Consider the following 22,979-nt stretch of genomic DNA (forward strand, 5'->3'; position numbering starts at 1 on the left):
CGCAAGGACTGGCCCCATGAGGGCTTTTGAAGAGGATGCCAGGCTCTAGAGGCCAGAGTCCTGACTCCACCTGGCCAATGGGTTTGCCAGATGGGGTTTTGGGCGAGGGTTGTGACAGTCTATTTGGAAACAGCCTGACCCAAGCGCCTTCCAGCATAACCAACAAAGAGCTGATGTCCACTCTACCTGGGACATTCGTGATAGATAGAAACTCAAAGCTCTTCTAGGATCCAACCTATGCAGCCTCTCCTCTTCCTTACCAGGATGTGGAGGAGGATAAAACGCCGGAAGAATCACCTTCTGGCTCAAATGACATTCCCACACAACCTTCGGAAGAAAAGAAGGCCGCACTGTCAGGACAACCCTGTCCCTATGGAACACAGTAAAGGGTGGCTTGGAGGAAAGTGCCTGCAACTCACTCACTCTGCGCGCGGAAGTAACCGCAGCTAAAGATACAGTTTTAGAGGACAACAGTCGCAACGGACACGAATATAAGGGCTCAAACGGAGCACCCATTTGGAACCTTAAAACCAAATTCAAATCCCATCCCGGCATCTGGAAAGGCGACGGTGGAAACACATTAGTTAGCCCTTTTAGAGACTGAAAAATCAAAGGGATCTTAAAATAAGAATATTCCTCAGAAGAGCGCTTAAATATTGACAGCACCGCCAGGTAACCTTTAATGGTACCAACTTGCAGGCCCTTGTGGGCTAAAGAAAGCAAAAAAGACAAAACCAAAGGAATGGAACATTGGAAAGGATCCACATTATGTACCCTGCACCAGTCACAGAACTTTCTCCAACGGCAACGGTACAGGGATACTGTTGCGGGCCTTCTGGCCGAAAGCAACACCTCCATCACGTCTTCAGGAAGGTCCCAATCCTTATACCTCAACCTTTCAGATACCAAGCATGAAGGCTGAGAGACTTGACCTCTGGATGGAGAACCCAACTGCCCTCCCGCGAGAGCAGATAGTCTCGGTAGGGAAGACAGCGTGGAGGGCAGATGGACATGTCTAGAAGGTCGGGGTACCACGCTCTCCTGGGCCATGCCGGAGCAATGAGGATCATCCGGGAAACGAACCTCCGTAACCTCCGCAACACTTGCAGAATGACGGATACTGGAGGAAACGCGTACAGCAGTGGGAAGGACCACTCCACTACGAACGCGTCCCTTAAGCCTCCTCTTGGATGAAATTCCCACGAGCAGAATCTTTGCCACTTCCAGTTGACACTGGTGGCAAAGAGATCCACTTGTGGGGTTCCCCAAAGGGCGAAACTCTCCAACAGAACTTCCTGGGCCAGCTCCCACTCGGGGGAGACCGTGCTCTGCCTGCTCAGAGCGTCCGCCGCCGCGTTCTCGTCTCCGGCCAGATGAAATGCCGAGATTGAAATTTCCTGCTGGATGGCCCAGAACTAGAGCTGCATCGCCTCCCTGCACAACGGGAGTGACACTGCCCCCCATTTTTTTGTTGAGGTAGTGCATGGCCACTGTATTGTACGTCATAATCAGGACATTCTTCCCCCGCACAGACGGCAGAAAAGTCTTCAGGGCTAACCTGACAGCCCGCAGCTCTAACAGATTGATGTGGAGTCTGGACTCCGACGGAGACCAACGGCCGGTGGCTGTCAACTCGTTGGCATGAGCTCCCCAACCCTTGAGGGATGCGTCCGTCACGACTGTCACCTTCGGCCAAGGTTGCCAAAATGGAGCTCCCTTCATCAGATTGCCTTCAACGGCCCACCACAGAAGATCCTGTCTGACCGAGGGCGGAATCGGAACGGGATCCGACACCCTGCCGGAGAACTGCGACCACTGCATCTTGAGAGCCCACTGCACAGATCTCATCCGCAGCCTGGCCTCTGGCACCAGGAAAATGCAGGATGCCATGAGGTCGAGCAACCTCAAGAACTCGAACACCGGGAGACTCTGGGCACGTTGAAATTTGTCCACCATCTGCAGAATGTGATGAGCCCTCACCAGGGGAGGCAAACACTGCCCAGGGGATGTGTCGAGCACCACTCCGATGTATTGGAGCCACTGGGTAGGTGTCAAATGGGACTTCTTTAAATTGAGGGAGAAGCACAGCTTGTGAAGGGAGTGGCAGGTGACGGACAGATGATCTAGGGCTTGCACGGGAGAGTGCGCCCTGATCAACCAATCGACCAGGTAGGGGTAGACGTGAATCCCCCCCTTTCCTGAGATACGCTGCCACCACCACCATCAGCTTGGTGAAGACCTTCGGGGCGGAGGTCAATCCGAACGGCAGGACCCAAAACTGAAAATGCGAGTCGCCAACCGCGAACCTCAGGTACTTCCTGTGCTTGGGATGAATCAGCACATGAAAGTAAGCATCCGTGAGGTCGAGAGACACCAACTAAATATGAAGTTGAAGGGCCTGGAAGAATTGAGAAAGAGTTACCATCTTCAACTTGGTCCTTCCTGAGGAGCTTGTTCAACCAACACAAGTCCATGATGGGTCTCAATCCCCCGTCTTTTTTCGGGATAAAAAAATAAGGGGAATACCATCCCTTGTTCCACTATCTGCTACAGGCACCAGTTCTATGGCGCCTTTCTTCAACAGGGATAGGATTTCCTGCGCAAGGAGCAGATCCGGATGCTTCAAAGAGAGCTTCCCCAGTGGAATGTCGTAAGGCCTCTGCCGGAAGTGAAGACAGTAGCCGTGGGCTATGATCTCCAGAACCAACACATCAGAAGTAATGGCTCGCCATTCTCCAAGATGCTGCGCAAGTCTGCCCCCAACCGGCGAACCACTGGCCTCATGACTGAGCGGACGTGGCAGTGCCTGAGGGCAAAGAGGCAACTGCCAGAGCGGCTTTGGCACCTCGAGTACCTTGCTTTCCACCTCTGGTACTCCTACGGTGGCCCCTTTGACTGGCAGCTCCTCTCGATCTACACAAGGTAGAGTAGTTTCGAAAGGAACCTCCCTTCCATTGCTGGCCCCTAGGACGAAAAGGCAGAGGTTGACGTACTGCAGCGCTCAAAGACTTTGCTGCAGCTTTGGAGGTCTGCAACCTCTCAAGGCTCTCGTCAGCCTTGCTGCCAAACAGATGAACTCCATCAAAGGGCATGTTGAGAAGCCGGGATTGCGCATCAGGAGCAAACCCCAACTTTCGCAACCACGCAAACCAGCGTATCACGGTGCTCACGGCCATGGACCGGCTGACACAGTCTGCCGTCTCCAAACTCGACTGAACGGATTCACAAATGGCATCCTTGCCATCTTGCATGAGGGCTAGAAAAACATCCCGTTCTTCCCCTTCGGGAATATGCTCAGCTGCCAAAGATACACAATTCCAGAGAGTGTGAGTGAATCTCGCCAAGGCACAAACTGAGTTGGCTGCCTTCAATGCCATACCCCCAGATGAAAATACCTTCTTCGGCCAACCATCAAAGCGCTTATCGTCCCTATCAGGAGGGATGGTAGGGTACGCAGCCTGCTTTGCGGGGGGCGTAGCCGCCTTCACCACCAAACTCTCCATAGTAGGGTGCGTCGACAAGTAGCAGGGGTCACTACTGGCTGGTTAGTATTTTTTCAGAAGCAACTTATTCACTGCCGGGAGACTCTCTGGAGAAGTCCAAGCCGCCACCACCCTTCTTTGCAAAGCCATGTGAAATGGCAACACCGGGTCAGTGGGTGGACCTTGGTCCAGTATGTCTGTCAGATCATCCTGATCAAAATCAACAAGTGGAGCAGAACACCCAAAGTATTCAGTCACCCTTGACATGAGACTCCTATACGAGGATTCGGCATGCGTCCCAGGCTCAGGCCTGCCAAACTCCACCTCCGGAGAGGTGTCAAGACCACTGGCGTCATGCAAGGACTGACGGACTTCCTCCATCTGACTGTGCACCGGCAAAAGGTCATCAGGGACAGCAGGAAGCACAACCATCTCATTATCAGACCCTTCCTCCACCTCTGAAATATACTCCAAAGGTTGGAACAAATCCAATCTGGGAGGAGGAACAGAATAGGGCTGAAAAACAGGCCTCACAGACTTACTGAGTGCCTTCCGCTGAGCATCCACAGCCCTCCGAGGGAATCAGCGTCGAACAAGGCGCCGATGGCGTCGACTGCTTCAAGGGCAGAGCCCCAAGAGCGTCCCTCGATGGACACGGCGCTGATGGCATCAACGCCTTCCTCAAAGGCTTCACAGGTTCCAACGGTCTCAATGGTGTCGAAGACCGGGACCTGGACCTGTTCCGAGCAGGACCTCGACGGCTCCCGATGATCGCACCGACCGCCCGAGCCCGTTCCCCGCTGGCTTCTTTCGAAGGCGCGGCCGGAACTGTGCCTTGCGATTCGAAAATCGCCCTCATTTGCTGACGGAACGCATCCCATTCAGGCCGGCAACGAAGGCTTGATGGGACAAGTCAACCGTCTGCCGGAGTCCTCCGATAAAGACGGGGAAGGCGACCGATGACGGCACTTCCTAGAATGCCTCGATGAGGCAGAGGATTGGCGGGAACCACTCCGAGACCGAGACCCCCCCTAGACTTTCGCCGACGTGGAGAGTCACCCCTCGAGTCATGGGTCCAAAACCCAGCAAACTTCGACTTATGGGGCTTAGACACCCTACCTACCTTTAATTTCTTCTTACGTTCCTGCAAGGCCTTATACGTCAGGGACTGGCAATCATCGCAGTTGTCGGTGGTGTGGCTTTCGCCGAAGCACCAGAGGCAGAAGTCGTGCGGGTCTGTGATGGACATCTTCGAACCGCAGTCCCGACATTTTTTAAAGCCGACTTCGGGGTAGTAGAAGAAGAAGACATTGCTATGGAAGAGAAGAATCGAGCTTGTGAGATTCCGAAGCAAACACGTTTGCGGAAAAAACTGAACTGAGGCTACGGGCGCTGTGTGTCCTATACATAACTTCCGGTGACATCAACCCTCGACAGAGGCCCTCGAGGAACAACGTATCGACGTCATCGACGCAGGACGACCTCTGCCGACAATTTTCCGAAGCAGCACAGCTGTGGTCATTACCTGTCATAGATGTGGAATACGTCAGAGGACACAATCCCCTCGAATTATGATTACTGAGATGACAAAGTGAGAACGCTGTGGTTTCTTCTGACCTGAGAAACTGACCTTTAGGTTTGCCATTTCACCTGCAGAGTCTTGTGTACCTGCTGCCCATTCTCGATCAGACCCACCGCCTTCCCAGGGAACTCAGTGGCTTGGCCGGGCAGACCTGTTAGTAACGGGCTGCCTTTCCACAATAACAAGAGCTGTTGATGGCATTTCCATTCCTCGTTGGTGAGGCGAGCTTGAACCCCACGTAATTGCATTGGTTCCACAGGCAGCAAACTACTACAGTGATGGGGCGTCTCTTTTAGGTGAAAATACAGAGGGCATGAATACCTTAGGTTTCGATCGGTCTTTCTTTCTGAGAGCCAATTATCCAGTTGGACCGCCAAGTCTATGAATTCTGGACAGTGTTCTGGTCGGTTCACTGTTTGTGCTTACATCCTTTAGTCCATGGTGGAATAGAGAATTCTTCAGGCTAATTTGTCTCTGCAACCAGACGACTAAACCTAAGTGATATACGCCAGTAGATATTGGGATCCTTGTTTCAACGATAACAGCTTGTTATCCAGTGTTTGGGCTTGGGTTTCCAGTGAAAAAATTTACTCAAGTTCCATCTGGAATTCCTGGCAATCCCTTAATATGGGGTTGTCTATTTTGAAATTTTATTTCTATCGCGCTCGTACACAAGTGTTTCAACTAGAAGTATAAACAGGTTGGCCGCATGTCCAGCCAGATACCCAGGCACTTTAGTGCTCTTGTTCGGAAGAAGTGTAACTTACATTGCTTCATGAATATGTCATACTTGTGCAGTTCACCCAAAAATCTTTGCTAGCAGGGCTAAAGGGACAGATGTAAAGACATGGCTTGGGGCTGCAGCCTGACTATCTGACCGGTAAACACCTCCAGAGGCTACCAGAAGGTGACGCAAACTCTGCTGGCAATGGCATTTGGTCGGCCTGAATCTCGTTTAACCCTGTGGCTAACAAACATACACTTAAAGGTGAGGCTGAAACTAACATGGATAGGTCATCCCGGATCAATAACACAACAAAAAATATTATACCTATCCAATAGGTCAGAAGCAGATTCCACATAAGCAATGCTCATATGTACTTACTTATTTTATTAATATCAAAAAATATAAACCTGTGGCCAAGCCATTGGTTCTCTCCCTATTTAACACCAATTCCTTTTGGAATGAATTGGTTTTGGATCGTGGTGCATGCACCTAAGCCCTGCGCTCCTCTAAGACTTTCGCTAACACATCCATGTGTGATGGTTCAATGGTGCCCAGGCAAGAGGATTTAGTGGGCTTAGCGTTCTGTAATACTCACCTGTGGTTCTGAGTCTTGCGAAGTGGAAATCCCCACCACTCTGCAAGGCAAGGTATGTGTAAGTTAAATGCCCTGCTTTCCGATTCCCATTAAGAAACACCCCAGCCTCCCCCTGATGTGTGCATCTTAATGGGAGTTGTAGGATGCTTGAAGCATACTTGGAGACTGCTTGGAGTAGTTATGCTGCCGAGTCCAACAACATAGTCAGCTAGCATTGGCTTCTCTGGCACGTGGAACTTACAATGTCTTTGTGCAAGCGATTTATGTCCTTGGTGGCTCGATCCTTATACTCACTCTTCTTCTGATTTCCATTACAGGGTACTGTCCAGAGGGTGACCTCAGAAATCTATGAAGAATTGCGTTTCACTGGAGAAATTCAAACAAGAGGTGATTGTCATTCATTCAGATGCCCTAGTGGTGAGAGTCTAGCCCGGCCACTTGGTACAAAGGTACTCATTCTGTGATGGCAGCAGAGATCCTTATCTGAGATGCAGGTAGGTTTATGGTTCAATAGGCAGGATAGCAGATACGTGGTGGTTACCTGAAGCAGGTGGGCACAATGGTAGCAGAACTGGTAAGTCTCTCAGAGCATGTCAGTAACCCCCATGGGACCTTCCCCCGTACTGTACAGAGAGCCCCTGCTCTCCCAGTATGTACATTCAATAATGGAAACACACTGGTTAAGCTATTTATACTCTTCAGCTTAGTTATTGCGGAAACTGCAACTGTGTATTTTTGATAGAATAACTCTCTGCTGAGGGACAATGCATCTGTAACTTTGTTCTCAGCTACTATCCCCTGTTGGGTAGCGACAGGTTTGGAGCATTGTATTTGCAGCACTACCTGACTCATCGCATGTCCCTTTTAAGTGCTGCAATGACTGACATGATGTTCGTGATGAAGGAACAAGTTACTTACCTGTAACTGTTGTTCTCCAGCATGGGTCTGGCATGGATTCACATGCTCCTGAATATTCCCCGTCGTCAGGCTGTGAATCCTCGGTAAAGAAAAAAATCAGTATCAATTTCGTTTCTGATCTGTCTTTCCTAGTAGTAACCAATCACTGATCTCTGGGTCATACTGCCCACAGCCAATGAGTGCCCCTCCCAAACCCCGCCTCCGGCAGCCATCCTCAGATTTAGTAGCACGTAAAGTGGCAGTATGACCAAGTGAAGAGCCGCAGAGGGGTAGGCGGGAGGGTTCGCATGTGAATCCATGCCAGACCCATGCTGGAGAACAACAGTTACAGGTAAGTAACTTGTTCCTTCTCCAGCATGGGTTCTGGCATGGATTCACATGCTCATGAATATAAGATTACATAGCAGTACACACATGCACAACCACGGGAGGTGGCAAAAGGCTCAACATTAAGCAATACATAAACTCAACATTAAGCAACTCTTACCTCCTCACCAGGCCCTTCAGGTGAACAGGTTGCGCAGCACTGCTTGGCTGACCCTGGACTCCTCCCTGGAATCCCAATCGACGCAGTAGAATTTCGTGAAGGTGTGCCTCAACCTCCACGTAGCAGCCCTGCAGATGTCCAGCAGGGGCACACCAGACAAGAACGCCGTGGTAGCAGCGATCGCTCTGGTCGAATGGGCTCTTGGACGGCCGGGCAGCGGTCGGTTTGCCAACCAGTGACAGTGCATGATACAGCCGGCGAGCCATCTGGAAATGGAAGCCTTCGAGAGAGCCTTCCCTTGATTCACAGGTCCAAAGTTCACAAAAAGCTGTGACGTCTTCCGAAAACTCTTTGTGCGATCCACGCAGAACTTCAGCGCTCTAGCTACATCCAGCGAGTGCAAAGTCCTCTCGGCCGGCGACGAAGGCGACGGGAAGAAAACTGGTAACACCAAGGGCTCGTTGAGGTGGAAGTCCGACGGCACCTTGGGCACGAAGGAGGGATGCGTCCTGAGCACCACCCTCGTGTCGTGAAAAGTCAAGTATGGAGGCTTGCACGATAGGGCCTGAATCTCTCCCATGCGCCGTGCGGAGGTGAAGGCCACAAGAAAAGCTGTTTTCCATGATAGGAACTTCAACGGTGCCGTATGCATAGGCTCGAAAGGGGTCCCCATGAGCCTAGTCAGCACCACGTTGAGCTCCCACGCCGGGGCTGGGGCCTTCACCGGCGGGAACGAGCGGAATAGTCCCTTCATAAATTCCTTCAGCAGGCGATGAGACCACAAGGACACCCGTCCTGGTGTATCTGGAGATGGCAGCCAGATGTATCTTGATGGGGGCGTGAGCTAGTCCAGCCTTGGCCAACGACACTAGGTACGGCAGTACTTGAGGGGCCGTAATCCGTAGAGGGTTCATCTTCTGTGCCCGGCACCAGACAGAGAACCTCTTCCATTTGTGTCCGTAACACTTGAGAGTTGAGGACGCCCTGGCCTTTGCAAGAACCTCTCTGCAGTCGGCTGGTATATCGTATCCTCTAAACTCTAGTGCTGCAGGAGCCAGGCCTGCAAGTTCAGCGACTTCGGATCGTGATGAAGAATGGCGCCTCCTTCTCTGGAGTCCAGAAGGTCCGGGAACCAGATCTGTCTCGGCCACGCCGGTGCGACGAGGATCATCCTGCACCGGGACCTCTTGAGCTGGTTGACGAGCCGGAGTAGCAGTGGCAACGGCGGGAAAGCATAGAGGAACAGGTTGTCCCAGGGGAACGAGAAAGCGTTGCCCATGCTCCTTGGTTGGGGGAACCTGCTGGCGAACCTCTGGCACTTGGAGTTCGTCGCCGTTGCGAAGAGATCGACCTGGGGATCCACTTCATCCTGGCGTAGCTCCCACTCGTGGCACGAGCGCAGCTCCCTGCGGAGTGAGTCGGCGATGGTGTTCTTTATCCCTGCCAGATGAAAAGGTACCAGAAACATCCCCTGGTCGACGGCCCAGTGCCACAGATCCTGGGATTCCTTGGACAGGGCTGGGGATCTGGTTCCACCCTGCTTCCTGATGCAGAACATCGTGGTGGTGTTGTCGGTGAAGATCCTCACCACCTTGCCCTTGAGGGACGGAAGAAAGGATCTGAGGGCCCAAAACACTGCACAGAGCTCTAGAATGTTGATATGAAGCTGTTTTTCCTCTGTGAGCCAAAGGCCTCTCGGATGGAGATTTCATGTATGCGCCCCCCACCCTTCCAGGAGGCATCCGTCGTCACCGTTACCTGGTGAGCTGGGGTCTGAAAGTCTGCACCCGCCGTCAGAGGAGTGCGGGTGCCCCACCACCGGATCGCTCATCGGAAGGTCTCGTTGAGCGGTATCTTGTCCTCGAAGCTGCCCGTCGCCTGGATCCAGCGTGCGTCTTGCAGTGGACGCATCCGAAGTCGGCACAGGCATACCAGATAGATACAGGAGGACATCATCCCGAGAAGGGATTTGATGCATCTTACCCTGGCTACGTCCGTGGCTAGCAGGTGTTGCACCTTGCCCAGGATGGCTTTCGTCCTTTCGTCGGACGGCGAGGCCAGCCGTGCCACTGTGTCGAGCTTGGCTCCCAGAAACAGGGCGACCTGCGAAGGGACCAGGTGGGATTTGGGAAGTTGATGGAGAACCCCAGGTCCGTGAGTAGCTGGACGGTCTGCGCTGTGTGTTCTACGGCAAGCTCCCTTGCTTGGATGAGCCAGTCGTCCAGGTAGGGATAGACGTGGATCCCTTGCAGGCGTAGCCACGCCGCCACCGGTGCTAGGCACTTGGTGAATACCCTGGGCACCGACTTTAATCCGAACGGGAGGGCCTTGAACTGGTAGTGCCGTCTTTGGACCACAAACCTGAGGAACTTCCGGTGTCCTTTCAGAATGGGGTTGTGGAAGTAGGCATCCTCCAAGTCCAACGTCGACAGGAAATCGTCGTCCTCCAGCTGTCCCAGCACGTGCTGGAGGGTGACCATCCAGAACTTCTGAGCCTTGATGTACTTGTTCAGTCGCCGCAGGTCCAGGATGGGACGCCAACCTCCTGTCTTCTTCTTTACGAGAAAGTATCTTGAGTAGACCCCGGAGCTCCGAAGTCTCTTTGGGACAAGCTCGATGGCACCTTTCTTGAGCATCGCCCTTATCTCCAGCAGCAGCTGGGGTACGTGGTTTTCCTTCCTGGCCACGGGTGGCACGCTAGGGCACTTCTTTAGAAATTCGAGGGCGTGCCCCTGGGCCAGGGTTTCCAGCACCCAACGGTCAGTGGAGATGGACTCCCACACGCTGACAAGCTTCGCCATCCGGCCTCCCACCGGGGTGCTTCGGTGGGGGCCCGACGCCACGGTCGGTTCAGTCCTGTTTCGAGGCCGCCTTGACCTCCCTGGCGACGACGGTGGGAACCTCCAGACTTGCCCCGTCCTCTATAGGTCTCCTGCGACGAGGAACGGGCCGCTTGACGGTAGGTAGAGGAGCCGCTGCCGGAACCTTTGGAGGCCCCTTGCTTGCATCCAGTGTTCCGAAAGGACGGCCGTCGTTGCTGGAGAACTCCCAGGGCCCGGGCTATCCCCGTGTTCATTTTGATGGCTTGCAGGGACTCATCGACTGTCTTCCCAAACAGGTTGTTCCCGTCGAAGGGCATGTCCAACACTTTGGCTTGTACGTCCCGGCGGAAATCCGTCGCCTTAAGCCATCCGCGCCGTCTGAGGCAAACACCGTTGCCCAACTGGCGGAAACCGGTGTCAGCGATGTCCGTCGCCACCGTTATGGCGTGGTCCGTCGCCACCGTTATGGCCTGGTCCGACGCCACCTCGCCTTCTTGCAATATTTCCAGGGCTTCTGCCCTCTTGTCGTCCAGCAGGAAGTCCAACAAGGGAGCGATTCTATACCAAAGTTCCCTGTCGTAACGGGCAACGATAGCCAGGGCGTTGGCTGCCTTAATCGTCGTTGCCGCCGACGTGATGACTCGTCCCATCGCGTCGAGCTTCTTTCCCTCGCCGTCCGGCGGTGAAGTCGATGTCGATGCCCCCCCGCCTTCTTCCTGGCCGCCGCCGAGACCACTGAATCCGGGGTCGGCTGTGCTCTAAGGCATAGAGGGGCCGCATCGGGGACCCGGTACTTCTTTTCGTATCGGTCCCTTTTTGCCGGCGTCGTGGACGGGTTCTTGAGGAGGGAGAGCCTCTCGTCCCAGATGTCATCCAGTAGAGGTACCGCGAGGTCCTCTTGGTCTCTCGACGTTGATAGAGGAACCCCTCCTCTTTTTCTTCAGGGCAGAGCTGGAAAAGCTCAGATGCCCTGGAGATCATCGCATGAAAGGATCCAATTTCATCTGGCGGGGAAGCCCGGGGAGGGAGGGTGACGGGAGGTCCACCCCGCCGTCGCCGCCCTCGTCCTCCATGCCCGTCGTGGCCGTGTCTGTGCCATCCCCGCGGACCGTGGATGGGGAGGAGGGTTGAGCAGGCCTCGAGGGCTGGAAGGGTGCAGGAGGATGTGGTGTTCTCCTCTTGGGTGGTGGAATTCCCGACGGGCCTGCCCCTGGTTCCTCCGTCGGGCCTGGCTCCGGCTCCTCCATCGGAGGTAAAGGCAATCTAGTCCTTATTTCAGAGCATAAGGATTGAATTGCCAACAAAATGGCCGCTGAGTTGTCCTGCGGCACTGGTTGCGACGGGCGCGACGGTTGGTCTGGGGTCCCGTCGGCGCCGCCGTTGCTTCTGTCATCCTCCTCGTCGGGATGCCTCTCGACGGGCTGGTCCTCCTCCATGCCCGCGTCATGGCTCTCAGGGACCTCGACAAGTTCATCCTCGGAGGTTGTGTCTGAATCCACGATGGCCACTGGCCCCCCCCCTCTTTCTCCGCCGGGGGCTTCGTGGGTGTTCTTTCGATGGGCTCCGAGGTGGCAGGGAGACTCTGGGCTACCACAGGTGTAACATCTGCAGGCTGCGCCAGGGTTGCCGCAACCTCCTCGATGGAGGCCTTGGCTGGGTGAATCAAGGCCTTAATCACCGACTGCGTGCTTGTGGCCTTCAACTTGGGGGAGGGCTCCCCGCCTCGCTCCCCATCAGCCGAAATCTTCGAGATTGACCGGGGTCTCTCCAGAAGCTTGCCGGGGTTCTCGGATTTCCTCTTCCCCGAGCCAGAGCATTCGCTCGTGGTCGATGGCGCCGGGGAGGATGCGCCCTGCCTGGCAGCCGAGGAGCCCGACCGTCTGGCGCTCCCGGTGCCCGCGGACTCGCGGTGCTTAGCCTTCTGTTGGGCCCCCGTCGCCGGGGCGCCCTCACAGGACTTAGAAGACCGCTCTTCTTTTTCTTCTCACCTGACGGGCTCTTTCCCTCCAGCCAGTTGGCGAGACGAAGATGGCGGTCCCTCATGGTCCACTCCGACAGGTTCCCGCAAAACGCACAGTCCTCCTCCACGTGCGTTTTGTCCTCGTGAAGACAGTAGATGCATAAGGAATGCTCGTCTTCCTTGAACACGTTCTGCAGCTGGCATCCAGGGCAGGCCCTGAATAACTTCCCGGGCATCAAGCTCCCTTTCTCCTGGGCCATGTCCGGGGTAGGCCTCAGAAACTTCTGGAATCCTCCAAAAGTGTTGTTCGATGAAATCTTCACCCTTGAGGGGCGTAGAAGCTTTCGAAACGGGTCCCCGTTGATCGGATGTAAAGACGGTGGAGCTTGAGGCTCAATTTAACCGAAAAATGAGAAATTCCCTTTGAAAAAGCGCGAAAACGCAGCAAAAGCTTGAGAGCTATAGCAGGAGGACTCCCAACACTTGAACGTGTGGTAAAAATCTGAGGATGGCTGCTGGAGGCGGGGCTTAGGGAGAGGGCAGTCACTGGCTGTGGGCAGTATGACCCAGAGATCAGTGATTGGTTACTACTAGGAAAGACAGATCAGAAACGAAACTGATACTGATACTGATTTCTTTCTGTACCGAGGATTCCCAACCTGACGACGGGGAATATTCATGAGCATGTGAATCCATGCCAGACCCCATTCTGGAGAAGCTTTATCAATATTACAAAGATGCACAAACATTGCCGGGAAGTGTTTCGCCTTGAAGGGAAAGTCAGAATTGTCTACACTGGAGCTGTGGGTGCTTTTAATTGGGCAGGGGTGCCATATTACTTGCAAAGTTCTTCCAAATCTTTTGATTAGGAACTAACTTTAGGGTTGATCTGCCTTGATAGGTTAGTGGCATGGGGAGTGACTGGCCGAGACTGAGGCAATGTGACTGTACCCTGCCGGGTGCCGGAAAACAGGTAAGTGACTAGGGAATCCTCCCCATACCCCTGCCGGGCCCAACGGCCTCTCGCTTCGGGTGACATCTGGCATCCTGAGTCACTGCCTTAACAGTTTTCAGAACTAGGCAGGGTACGACTTCCCAAGGTGTGTGTACATTTTGGGGTTTGCACCACGAGAAATGTATCATGAGTGAAAGTGTGCTAGTATTTTAAGTGGCTATGCACATATCATCGACAACATCATCATCGATAACATATTCACGTAACCCCTTTTCGACCTGCTTGACTACAAAGGAATATCTTATACTAACGATGCAGATGATATGCAAATTCTTCTCCCTCTTACTGGAAAGTATGCTTTTGACTCCCAAAACGTACTTATAGTACACCATACGATCCATGCATGGATGACCTCCAACTTACTCTGCCTCAATGATGAAAAGAGTGAAATTTAAATTGTCGGTTCGCACACCTCCTTGAGCAAGCTCAACCAAGAGTATACAACTTTCATCATTGGTGGACTCACCGGCCAAGTGTGCAGCACTGTCAAAACATGGGCGTTTACTTGGACGCTACCCTGTCTCTTTGAAGGCAAGTCAATGCAATTGCCTCTTCAGCTGCCCATACCTCTAAACTACTGAATCCCTGAAGACCCTTCCTTTCATCAGAAAGCTGTGTCAACATCACCAGAGCACTTATAGGATAAAGATTAGACTGCTGCAATGTCCTATTTGTAGGATCCTCCGCTCGTAACATCAATAAACTACAAGTTATCCAAAACAATGCACTTAGTGCAGCTCTTAACATTCCCAAGTGCGAACACATCTCAGCGGCCAGAAAAAAAAAACACTGGCTACCCTATCCGGGAGCAGATTACCTTCAAATCGCTAGCCATTACCCATAAATGCCTTTCCAAGATGGCACCTAAGTACCTTTTGCAAACATTCTGCAATGTTCAATCTGCTAGACCTACTAGATCCTCTCACGCCCACCTACCATCCTGAAATTCAGGATACTAGATTGGGTGAGGCCAGCTTCCCGGTCATTGCCGCCAGAAACTGGAACACCCTACCCGCCACTAAGATTGGAAACAATCTTACTGTGTGTTCCGAAAACCTCTCAAAACTTTACTCTTTTCCTCCAACCTACCTCGTTGAGCCACCCTGGGCCGCTTGAACTTTTACACTGTACTCATCGGCCGTTAATCACCTTTAACGTTTATTTCACTAACGTTCTTATCTCCAGGCAAGATGTACCTTCATGCACTATGTTCTGTTTGTGAATTAACTGCAACACTGTTATCTCTACCTATCCCTATGTACCTTATGTAAGCCTCCTTCAGCCATCAACTTCAATAATGCAAATAGCGCCTTGAGGCCTACGGTTTTAGCATGCTCAATACATTTAATAAATAAACAGATGTCGACTTCAGAGTAGAGGATAAGGCGTTAGTGTTAAAGTATAAATAGTAAAGGAGACAACAGGGTAGGGCATACCACACAAGCTACTGTACATACTATTAGGAGCAACCCGGGCCAATTACATTCCCTTGTGTTTCGAGGGGTGAGTTATTTGCACACCACCTCTAAGCAGCAAAATAGGAGACTGTCACAGAGGGACAGAAACCTCTACAACTATTAATCCTTGGTACACTAAAGTATGTGACATCCTATTGATGGAGAAACTGATAGCTGTCTGCGAGGAGCTGAAAGGAGGTTTGGGAGAACGTGGAATCCCTTTCTGAATAACATTAATGAGGTCTGTAAATGCCTTAACTGTCAGATGAGGGCATCCACATGGTTTGGCTTAGACTAAATGAACCATCACAAGGCTATGTACAGTTTACCCTTACATTGTAAATGGATGATTTACAGTCTAAGAATAGGAGGGAGAACAGGGATGGTAGGAGGGAAACATTTAGAAATGTTTACGAAGATCTATTTCTCACTGTTGCTTGATGTATTTCACAATTGTAAAATGAAAGAAAAGGTAATCAAAAAATGTTGACCTATTTTGTAATGTGCAGGGGGAAATGGCACTCTGTTCTGTCTTATCTGATCTGTAGTACTACTACCACACCAGTCTGGAAAATAGGATACTGGACATACCATTGCAATTTGCTTTCAGCATAAAACTTAGGGGTATGGGGGGCAGTATTGGGGGGAAACGTACAAGCAGGAAAGTGTTAATAAAACCCATTTAACAAAGCAAAGACCAAATTAAGTTTGCAGGTGAGAATCCCTGCAGTCAGGAGAAAACTTACCATGAGGTGGGAGAATTCAGAATTATGGCCATCTTTAGCTTGGTAACTCTTCTACATATGCAGATTTGACTACTTTAAATCTCAGGAAAAAAATGAGTCTTACCAGCAAGACCGCCACATGTGGAGATAGGAATCTTCAATGTGTGAGATACGACTTAAGTGATCAATTCCAGTGTGCCAAAACACCACAAATCAATCATGAATCAACTCAATGGCTCAAAATGTATTTAATGTTCTTTTTTTCTTATTGGGTAAAGCCAGAACAATTAGGCCTGGATTTTATGTTACAATTTCATACACAGATTGTTTTTCAAGTAAGTGAATAGTGTGTCAAAAGGGAATTGTGCACTAGTAAAAAAGTGAAACCCATATTAACCCAAAAAATACATCTGCAATTTGGTTTCCATGGAGGGCTTCTGAACTTGGCTAATAGATTAGCAGCATAAACACACAGCACCTTCAAATGGGTCCTCAGTTTGAGGGGAAAGGAGAAGCAGAATGTTTAAACACACACACAAAATTGTCATTGCCGCACAACACAAAAATGCACACACACTTTTGACAGCTTTGAATGGACACAGGCAGGGAATCACCTTCTTCAAACATTACACTCATCCTCTATGTTACTTACTATTAACTCACTTAAGTAATCCTTCCTTCTTTACTCCATTAATGCCCTGGTTTCCGAGCAGGGCTCCCATGTATTCAACCTCAAATACCACATTCCAACTTGTCTCCTGTACCCTGTGCTCTGTCCTTCTCTGGTCCATCATCTCAGTGGAAAAATGAAAGGCATATAGAGATGACAATGCACCAAATCCGGCTTTCCATTTCATAGGACATGAATTCTAATACAGACTGGGGACGGGATCTACAACCCTTGGCACTCCTGATGTCTTGGACTACAGCTCCCTAGATCCCTCACCACAGACTACAATGGCTAAAGCAGGTTGCAGTCCAAAACATCTGGTGAACCAAAGTTTGAAGAGCCGTGGACTAGGGCATAGACTATGCCGTGGCATGCGTCATGCCAGAATGCTCAACCGTAGGGAGGAGGGGGGTTGGGAAACTGACATCAGGAGATAAAGCTCCTGCATGTATCGGAGCATGTGCACTTATTCAATGGGGCATTGTGCAAGAAAGTGGCAATTAATAAGGAACAACTAAACCTTTAAATAGGTTTTAATTGGATTTAACATTTTAGTGAATGCACAAAAAATGTAAGCATGAGGGCAAGGCACTGGAGATTAACTGTGAACTCCGATCACATGGGTACCAATACATATGTCAAAGTAACCTTCGAGGCAGCAGCTGTCCAACTATTAAAACCAAGAATAGGGGAAATAGTAAAATCATTGTTCCCGCACTAAAACTATTAAAAAGGAAGTTTGTTTCTTAAAGAGTTCACAAATGTCTCTCGTATCAATGTCCTGAAAGATAATAAGGTGGGGTAGTGGTAATCAGTTACTACCACAGTGCAACTATACATATAGCCAGAACATAAACTGTGGCCCATTAACACATCCCAGGGGTTAACCTGTGTCAAAGTGAACACCAATGGTCTCTTGAGAACAGAAAGAGATAAAACAACTAGAAAGCAATACTCAAACTTGTCCATACCAAGAATCAATCAAACTATTCACCATGGGTTGCTCTGAAACATTTTCCATTTCTAACAACTATGCTAATCAATACCACCGTCCCTGCTTCAATAGCCAACATAGCAGCATGTTTAGCAAAAAGCACCAGTTTTAAATACCATAATAAAAAGCGGAGCACATACCCCAGTCTAAAGGAGGTTTAACGAGAGGAGTTTGACTGAAATTGACAAAAGACTAGCTATGATAAGGTGAGAGTACAAAGTACATCGTTCAGTGAGATTCTCACACAAACGGATGCACGCCCAACGCACCCCAGGACCAGAACCAAGCATTCAATCAACAGCCAAAAATACATGTGAAACGTGTTCTGCACATTGGCTATAAACTGACAATAGTCTTTCATTAAGGCCGCCTTTTCAAAAATAAACTGTGAAAAGGAGCAAGATGGATGGAAAGGAGGTGCAGAATGGAAGACAAAAGCATGCTCCTATCATAGAGCCACTGGGTGTTTGTTCAAGGTATACAAATCTCAGGATCACAGCGCTGAATCATCAAAGTATTCTAATGATGCAAGAGAGGACTTTCAAGCACAAAACAGAGTTTCTGCTCACAACTGTCAAATTTCACTATGAGCAAGTAAATTAATTCAGGAAGTGTCCTTTGTGGGTTCTCGTTTGGTGGTCAGGCTACGGTATATATTGACCACAGTTCTTTTGCCTTATCTTTAGCTCACCTACAAGCTCAGGTTAGAAAGGCAGGCCAACCCGGTCAGTTATGCATTAATTGTGATCGTGCATCTGCGCTAATTGCATATGGCAGTATAGGGAAGCGTAGGTCTAGCTTGGGCCACATCCTACAACAACAAAAAGCAGAGGCAAACCCTCTGGAACTCACACTGCAATGACATGCAAGAGCGCTCCCCCCCCCAAAAAGAGTATATATGAAGGAACCATTTACGGGGCATGAAAGAAAAGCATAAGCAAGAACCCATGAAGAGGTGGACAAATCTGTTCCTTGGAGGGTTGCAGTCCATTCAGTCAATGAAAAAATGACACTAATTCCACTTTAAGCATTAGTTCTGCCAACAATGTAAACGCAGTTGTACTATGATCTTAAACATGGGAGTATAAAACAAGCAAATTCCGCCATTAGGTAATGCAACATTACCTAGCATTGATTCTGCAGTGTTCCACAGATGCCTAATCCCTTCCTCCTTCATGATCTACCAAGGCTTCCTTTGAGGGATGCGCCGCTCTCTACACGCTACACATGCATTTCAAGGGAAAACGTTTACTTTACATTGAAACCAAAGACAGATTGCAACACAAGGCTGAAAACAAACCGGTAGCATTTTTTTCGTAGAGGGGGCACATACCACTGTACAGCACTTTAGGCAAGCCATTCCTCTCAAACGTCCGATTTATTATAAGCTGTTCATTTGGGGCTGTGTGCCAAACATGCTTAGTCACAATCACAAGTTGCCACGTTACAATCTGGCTGCCATATGTTCAGTAATGTACCTTTGGTCGGCCCCCTCACTGTCCTTCCCAATTAACATGCCTGAGAATGTGGAAGGAGAAGGGAGGAATTAACCATGGGTGAGGGGTTGGTGTTCTGCCTGCAACCTAACTAAAGCGCACAACCCCATTTGGAAAGTTATTTTTCGGATTGTGTTATGGTGCCATCGACCCGCATGAAGAATGCATGTCTATAAACACTCTTTGCTGTGATCGTTTGGGTGGCGGGTGGGGGTCGAGGGGTTCTCTCGAGGCTTTAAAGAAGTGAGCACAACTGGAAGACTGTCCCCGGACCTCGAACCCAAGATGCAGCAGCATCCCCAAAGAGAGGGGCTGTTTAACGTGAATGGTTTCATAAGGGTTGTGCTTCTTATCTGCAGAATAACATTTCATAATAATTTTCTCCTAGATTACAAGGCTGACGGGAGCATCCACTAGTCACTACGAACACAGGTTTAACTGCACAGTTCTCTGGAGCCAACCTTCTTTTACTATTAATGTAATCACTTCAAATAAATAAGGACAACCGTCTTATGGTTTAATGAAAAAAAGATCGCTTCCAGCAGAGCCCTTCAAACCCCACGGCCACACTTCGTGGCTGGTATGCTGAAGTCACCAATTGTCTTTACTCAGCATTACACGTGTGCAGGTAGGACACCTACATTGAAACAAACCTCGTTGCGTACCTGATAATATGGGTTTCACTTTTACACAAAAATCTTGAGGACAAAGACATGTTTCTATTATGTCCTTCCTCTCACTTTTGTATGTATTGAAATTAAGGAGTAAAAGCACTAACTAGCGCCATTAACAGGCACATCAACTATTTCTGTTTTTCTTTAAGGGTACAGAGTCAAAACCATCTCCTGGCTCAACTCTTGTGCTTCAAGTGTTTTCCTTCTTCTTATCCCTCCCCCACCCACCATCCAGGAGACGTTACCTAAACTTTAGTAAAAGGGGAAAAATGAACAAGTTTAAATATGGACACTGGACAAGCCCAGTCTGGTTCAGTTTTTTTCTGCCGTTTGAAGTCCGCCATCTTCGCCTGAAGGGCGTCCTTCTCACAGAAACGCGCCACATTTGCTTTAAGTTCTGAAGTTCACAACATGTGGCGCACATGTCTCTACCCCTCCCTCACTCCTTGTTTGGAAGGGGCCACCTGTTGGGGCAGTTCAAGGGCCACATCCTTTAAGCCCTGTTGCTGCAGCCATCCTTTGGATTTGCCTGTTGCCTAAAGGCTTTGAGCTGGGTCAATCCGATGCAATCATGCCCGACGGATAGAAACAGAGCAAGACACGTAAGCAGCCTGGTATACAGGTTTCTCCAAAACCATTTGGATTCTTCTGGTCTTCGAGTGCTTTATTTTTCTAAATGGGTTTTCCTTTTTTCTTTGCAGGTTTTCAAAAGTTTTCCTTTGGCCCATCAAGTCTTTACCACACACTGTCTGTCAGTTTGAAAGGCTATTATTGGAGGAGCCAGAGGTCGAGGCAATAGCCGCCCCAGCTGGGATGCTGGTGGATACAGATTTACGGATGTGAGGCAGCAAGTATGGATCACACGCCAACAGCTGAACATCTATCCGGTCTTCCTTTCGGTAGGCCAGGCAACGTCGGATGAACGCCTAGAGAAAATAAAAGGGTTGAGGGCAAAATACTGTAACAGTGTAAAAAGTAGCAGCAGCAGCTCATTTTTCTACGGTTCATTTACAAAGTAGATATGAAATCTGTTTCACTCACAGGCTTACATATACTCTATTGACTTCATGATCGCCAGTGCCTCGGACAGCCTTCGTGTAGACTGCAAAGACATTTTCTACTTCCCCAGGCTTCATCCACCCCCGGCATTGAAGTGAATAAATCCTAAAACATGGCCCACATTTTGTTGCCGAAACCTGACTTCAGTGGCAACTAATGTCTCAGTGCATCTCAGGTCCTCGGGAGGAAATACATGCTCCCAAGCAAACAAACTATTGCATGAGGGTCTTTCTGCATAGGTCAGGTGTTTGAAATCAGCTGCATGCACACAGTAGTCAAAACAGTACATTCTAGTAGTGGAGAGTCCCATGATCACGAAACATGACTTGGGGAGATTTCCAAATGTTAGAAAAACAGGTTACTTACATTATAGTATGTTCTTTTTTATGAATGCTGAATTCCTCCCACAGACTCCTCACCTATCGAAATACCGCTAGAGGCATGGTCAGCTCTTGACTCTTGGTAGAGCAGGATCGGAAGAATACAGGTATCACCATCTGAGCTAGCTCATAATATGATTTGATACAGAACACCACCAGGCACAGTGCCTCGTCTTTTTTCTGACCAACAAAGATATCAAACTGTTAATAGTCAATCCCGAGTGCTCTCCCCCCACCTGAGCCATGTGAAAGAAGGGTATCAGGTAATAAAATCGCGCAAAAAACGTCACCGGTTAAAACAAAAAAACAAATAAATAAAAAAATTGCTGCAAAAATGCTGTGGTTTGACCCGGTAAAGGTATACCGCATTATACCATTTAAGGGGAGCCGGGGTTGCGGGCGTGCCCCCCTTAAATGGTATAATGGGTCCGGTGGTTACAGGGGTGTCCCCCGCATCCTTCACATGGTTGTGGCGGCAAAACCACAGCATTTTTGCCGCAATATTTTGTATACACAGCCATTTTTGCTGTAATTGTAAGACATGGAACCTGAAGAAGTAGAAAGAAAAATGTATGTTCTCAGTAAGGTAGAATTTGGACTACACCTCAAGAAGAAAAAAACTTCTAACCCTCAGTTTGATGTTTTCACCTTTCCGCGGGCAGAAGCCTGTTACAAAGAACCACCAGAAGCTCCCATTAGGGAACCTTAGGAAACCCTAGACAAAAATCAGCCTCCAACTTGAGAACGTGGCAAGCTCCCATTTGCCAGAACTAGTCTTGTGCTGGTAAAGTTCAATGAATTCACGTCAATCAAACGAAAGGGAAACATGGTAACAACTTAAACAATGGGGTGGCTACTTCGCTCCCTCTAGGAATGTTGCTGAGGGAATTGAAAGCAGATTTGCTGAACCTATGCAGGCAAAAGATCCACAAATACAATGCCTCGCAAACCAAAACATATGCAGATCGCGCAAGGGTCAGAGGAACTGCCGATTGTTCTCCAGCACTGGCAAACACTGGCAGAATTACAACATTGCAAGGAGCCCAAGCAGAGCCCTTGACAGAGCATAACAATGTAACCCACCTTTCCCCCAAGCTTGCCAGAGAGTTTATGTGAAAGTGAGAGAGACACTGGGCTCACAGTGGAACCCACAGAATAGCAGGCAGCCTCAGAATGATCCAAGCGGAGGAAGAACAAAACATAACCAGGACAAGCCAGTTTGAGATCCAAAATGGCAGATGGGCCTGATGTTACTTTAGGGTAGCCAACCTGGTAAATCACCCAACCGTGAGCACATGGCAGAACCATAAAACACATCCCACACTGTACAGGTGCAATCAATCATCCACAAGCCCACCCAAGGGGAAGAGCAATCACACTATGAAAACAGCCAGCCTAGTCAACCTTTGTCAGTCCTGGGGAGAATTGGCAAGAAGAAAGAAGCAGAGTCAGGGAGACCTGGATCAAGGAAGGGCCAATAAAAAGATTGTGCAACATTGGAGTTCACCAGGGAAGGAAACCCCGGTGAGTGGTAAGATGGGAGTATCATGGAAAACTAAAAAAGGCTGAGATGGGTGTTAGGGAGAATTCTCTGTTTAGGCTGAATTTCCCTACCTAGTGAGTCCCCCAGCAGCTTTGCTGGATTTCTGGGGTTTCTTTTTTTCTCCTGCCAAGAGTGAGACTCTTTTACCCTCACTCTTGGACATGTTGAAGTGTGTTTTCTTGGTTAAACCTTGTGTTGAATGGGCTATGGGGTCTTTTACTCCATAGGGCCTCCTGTATTTTTGTGATGTGGGTTACACAGCACCCTCTGTGCCGTGACCCAGGGGTGTCCTAGGGACTCCCCAACATAGACTCCATACCCTGGGACTGACTACTGTCTCCCAGGGCATGTAAAGTCACCAAAGACTTTGCTAGTCTTGAATCCTGAACAGAA

The 22,979-nt window shown here is 49.7% G+C and overlaps 1 protein-coding gene across 3 annotated transcripts in view; it reads right to left on the reverse strand.

The window, feature by feature from the left end:
* Positions 1-20,203: 20,203 nt before the first annotated feature.
* Positions 20,204-22,979, reverse strand: part of TLK2 (tousled like kinase 2) — a 2,257,819-nt gene continuing 2,255,043 nt past the window's right edge. For all 3 annotated transcript variants that reach the window (XM_069634151.1, XM_069634152.1, XM_069634150.1), the window contains one exon: positions 20,204-20,530. In XM_069634151.1, the coding sequence (XP_069490252.1) occupies positions 20,357-20,530 (174 nt within the window). In that variant the 3' untranslated portion in view covers positions 20,204-20,356. The remainder of the gene's footprint in view (positions 20,531-22,979) is intronic.

The sequence above is a fragment of the Ambystoma mexicanum genome, chromosome 13 (genome assembly GCF_040938575.1).
Source record: "Ambystoma mexicanum isolate Mex_15411 chromosome 13, UKY_AmexF1_1, whole genome shotgun sequence".
In the NCBI taxonomy this organism is placed as follows: domain Eukaryota; kingdom Metazoa; phylum Chordata; class Amphibia; order Caudata; family Ambystomatidae; genus Ambystoma; species Ambystoma mexicanum.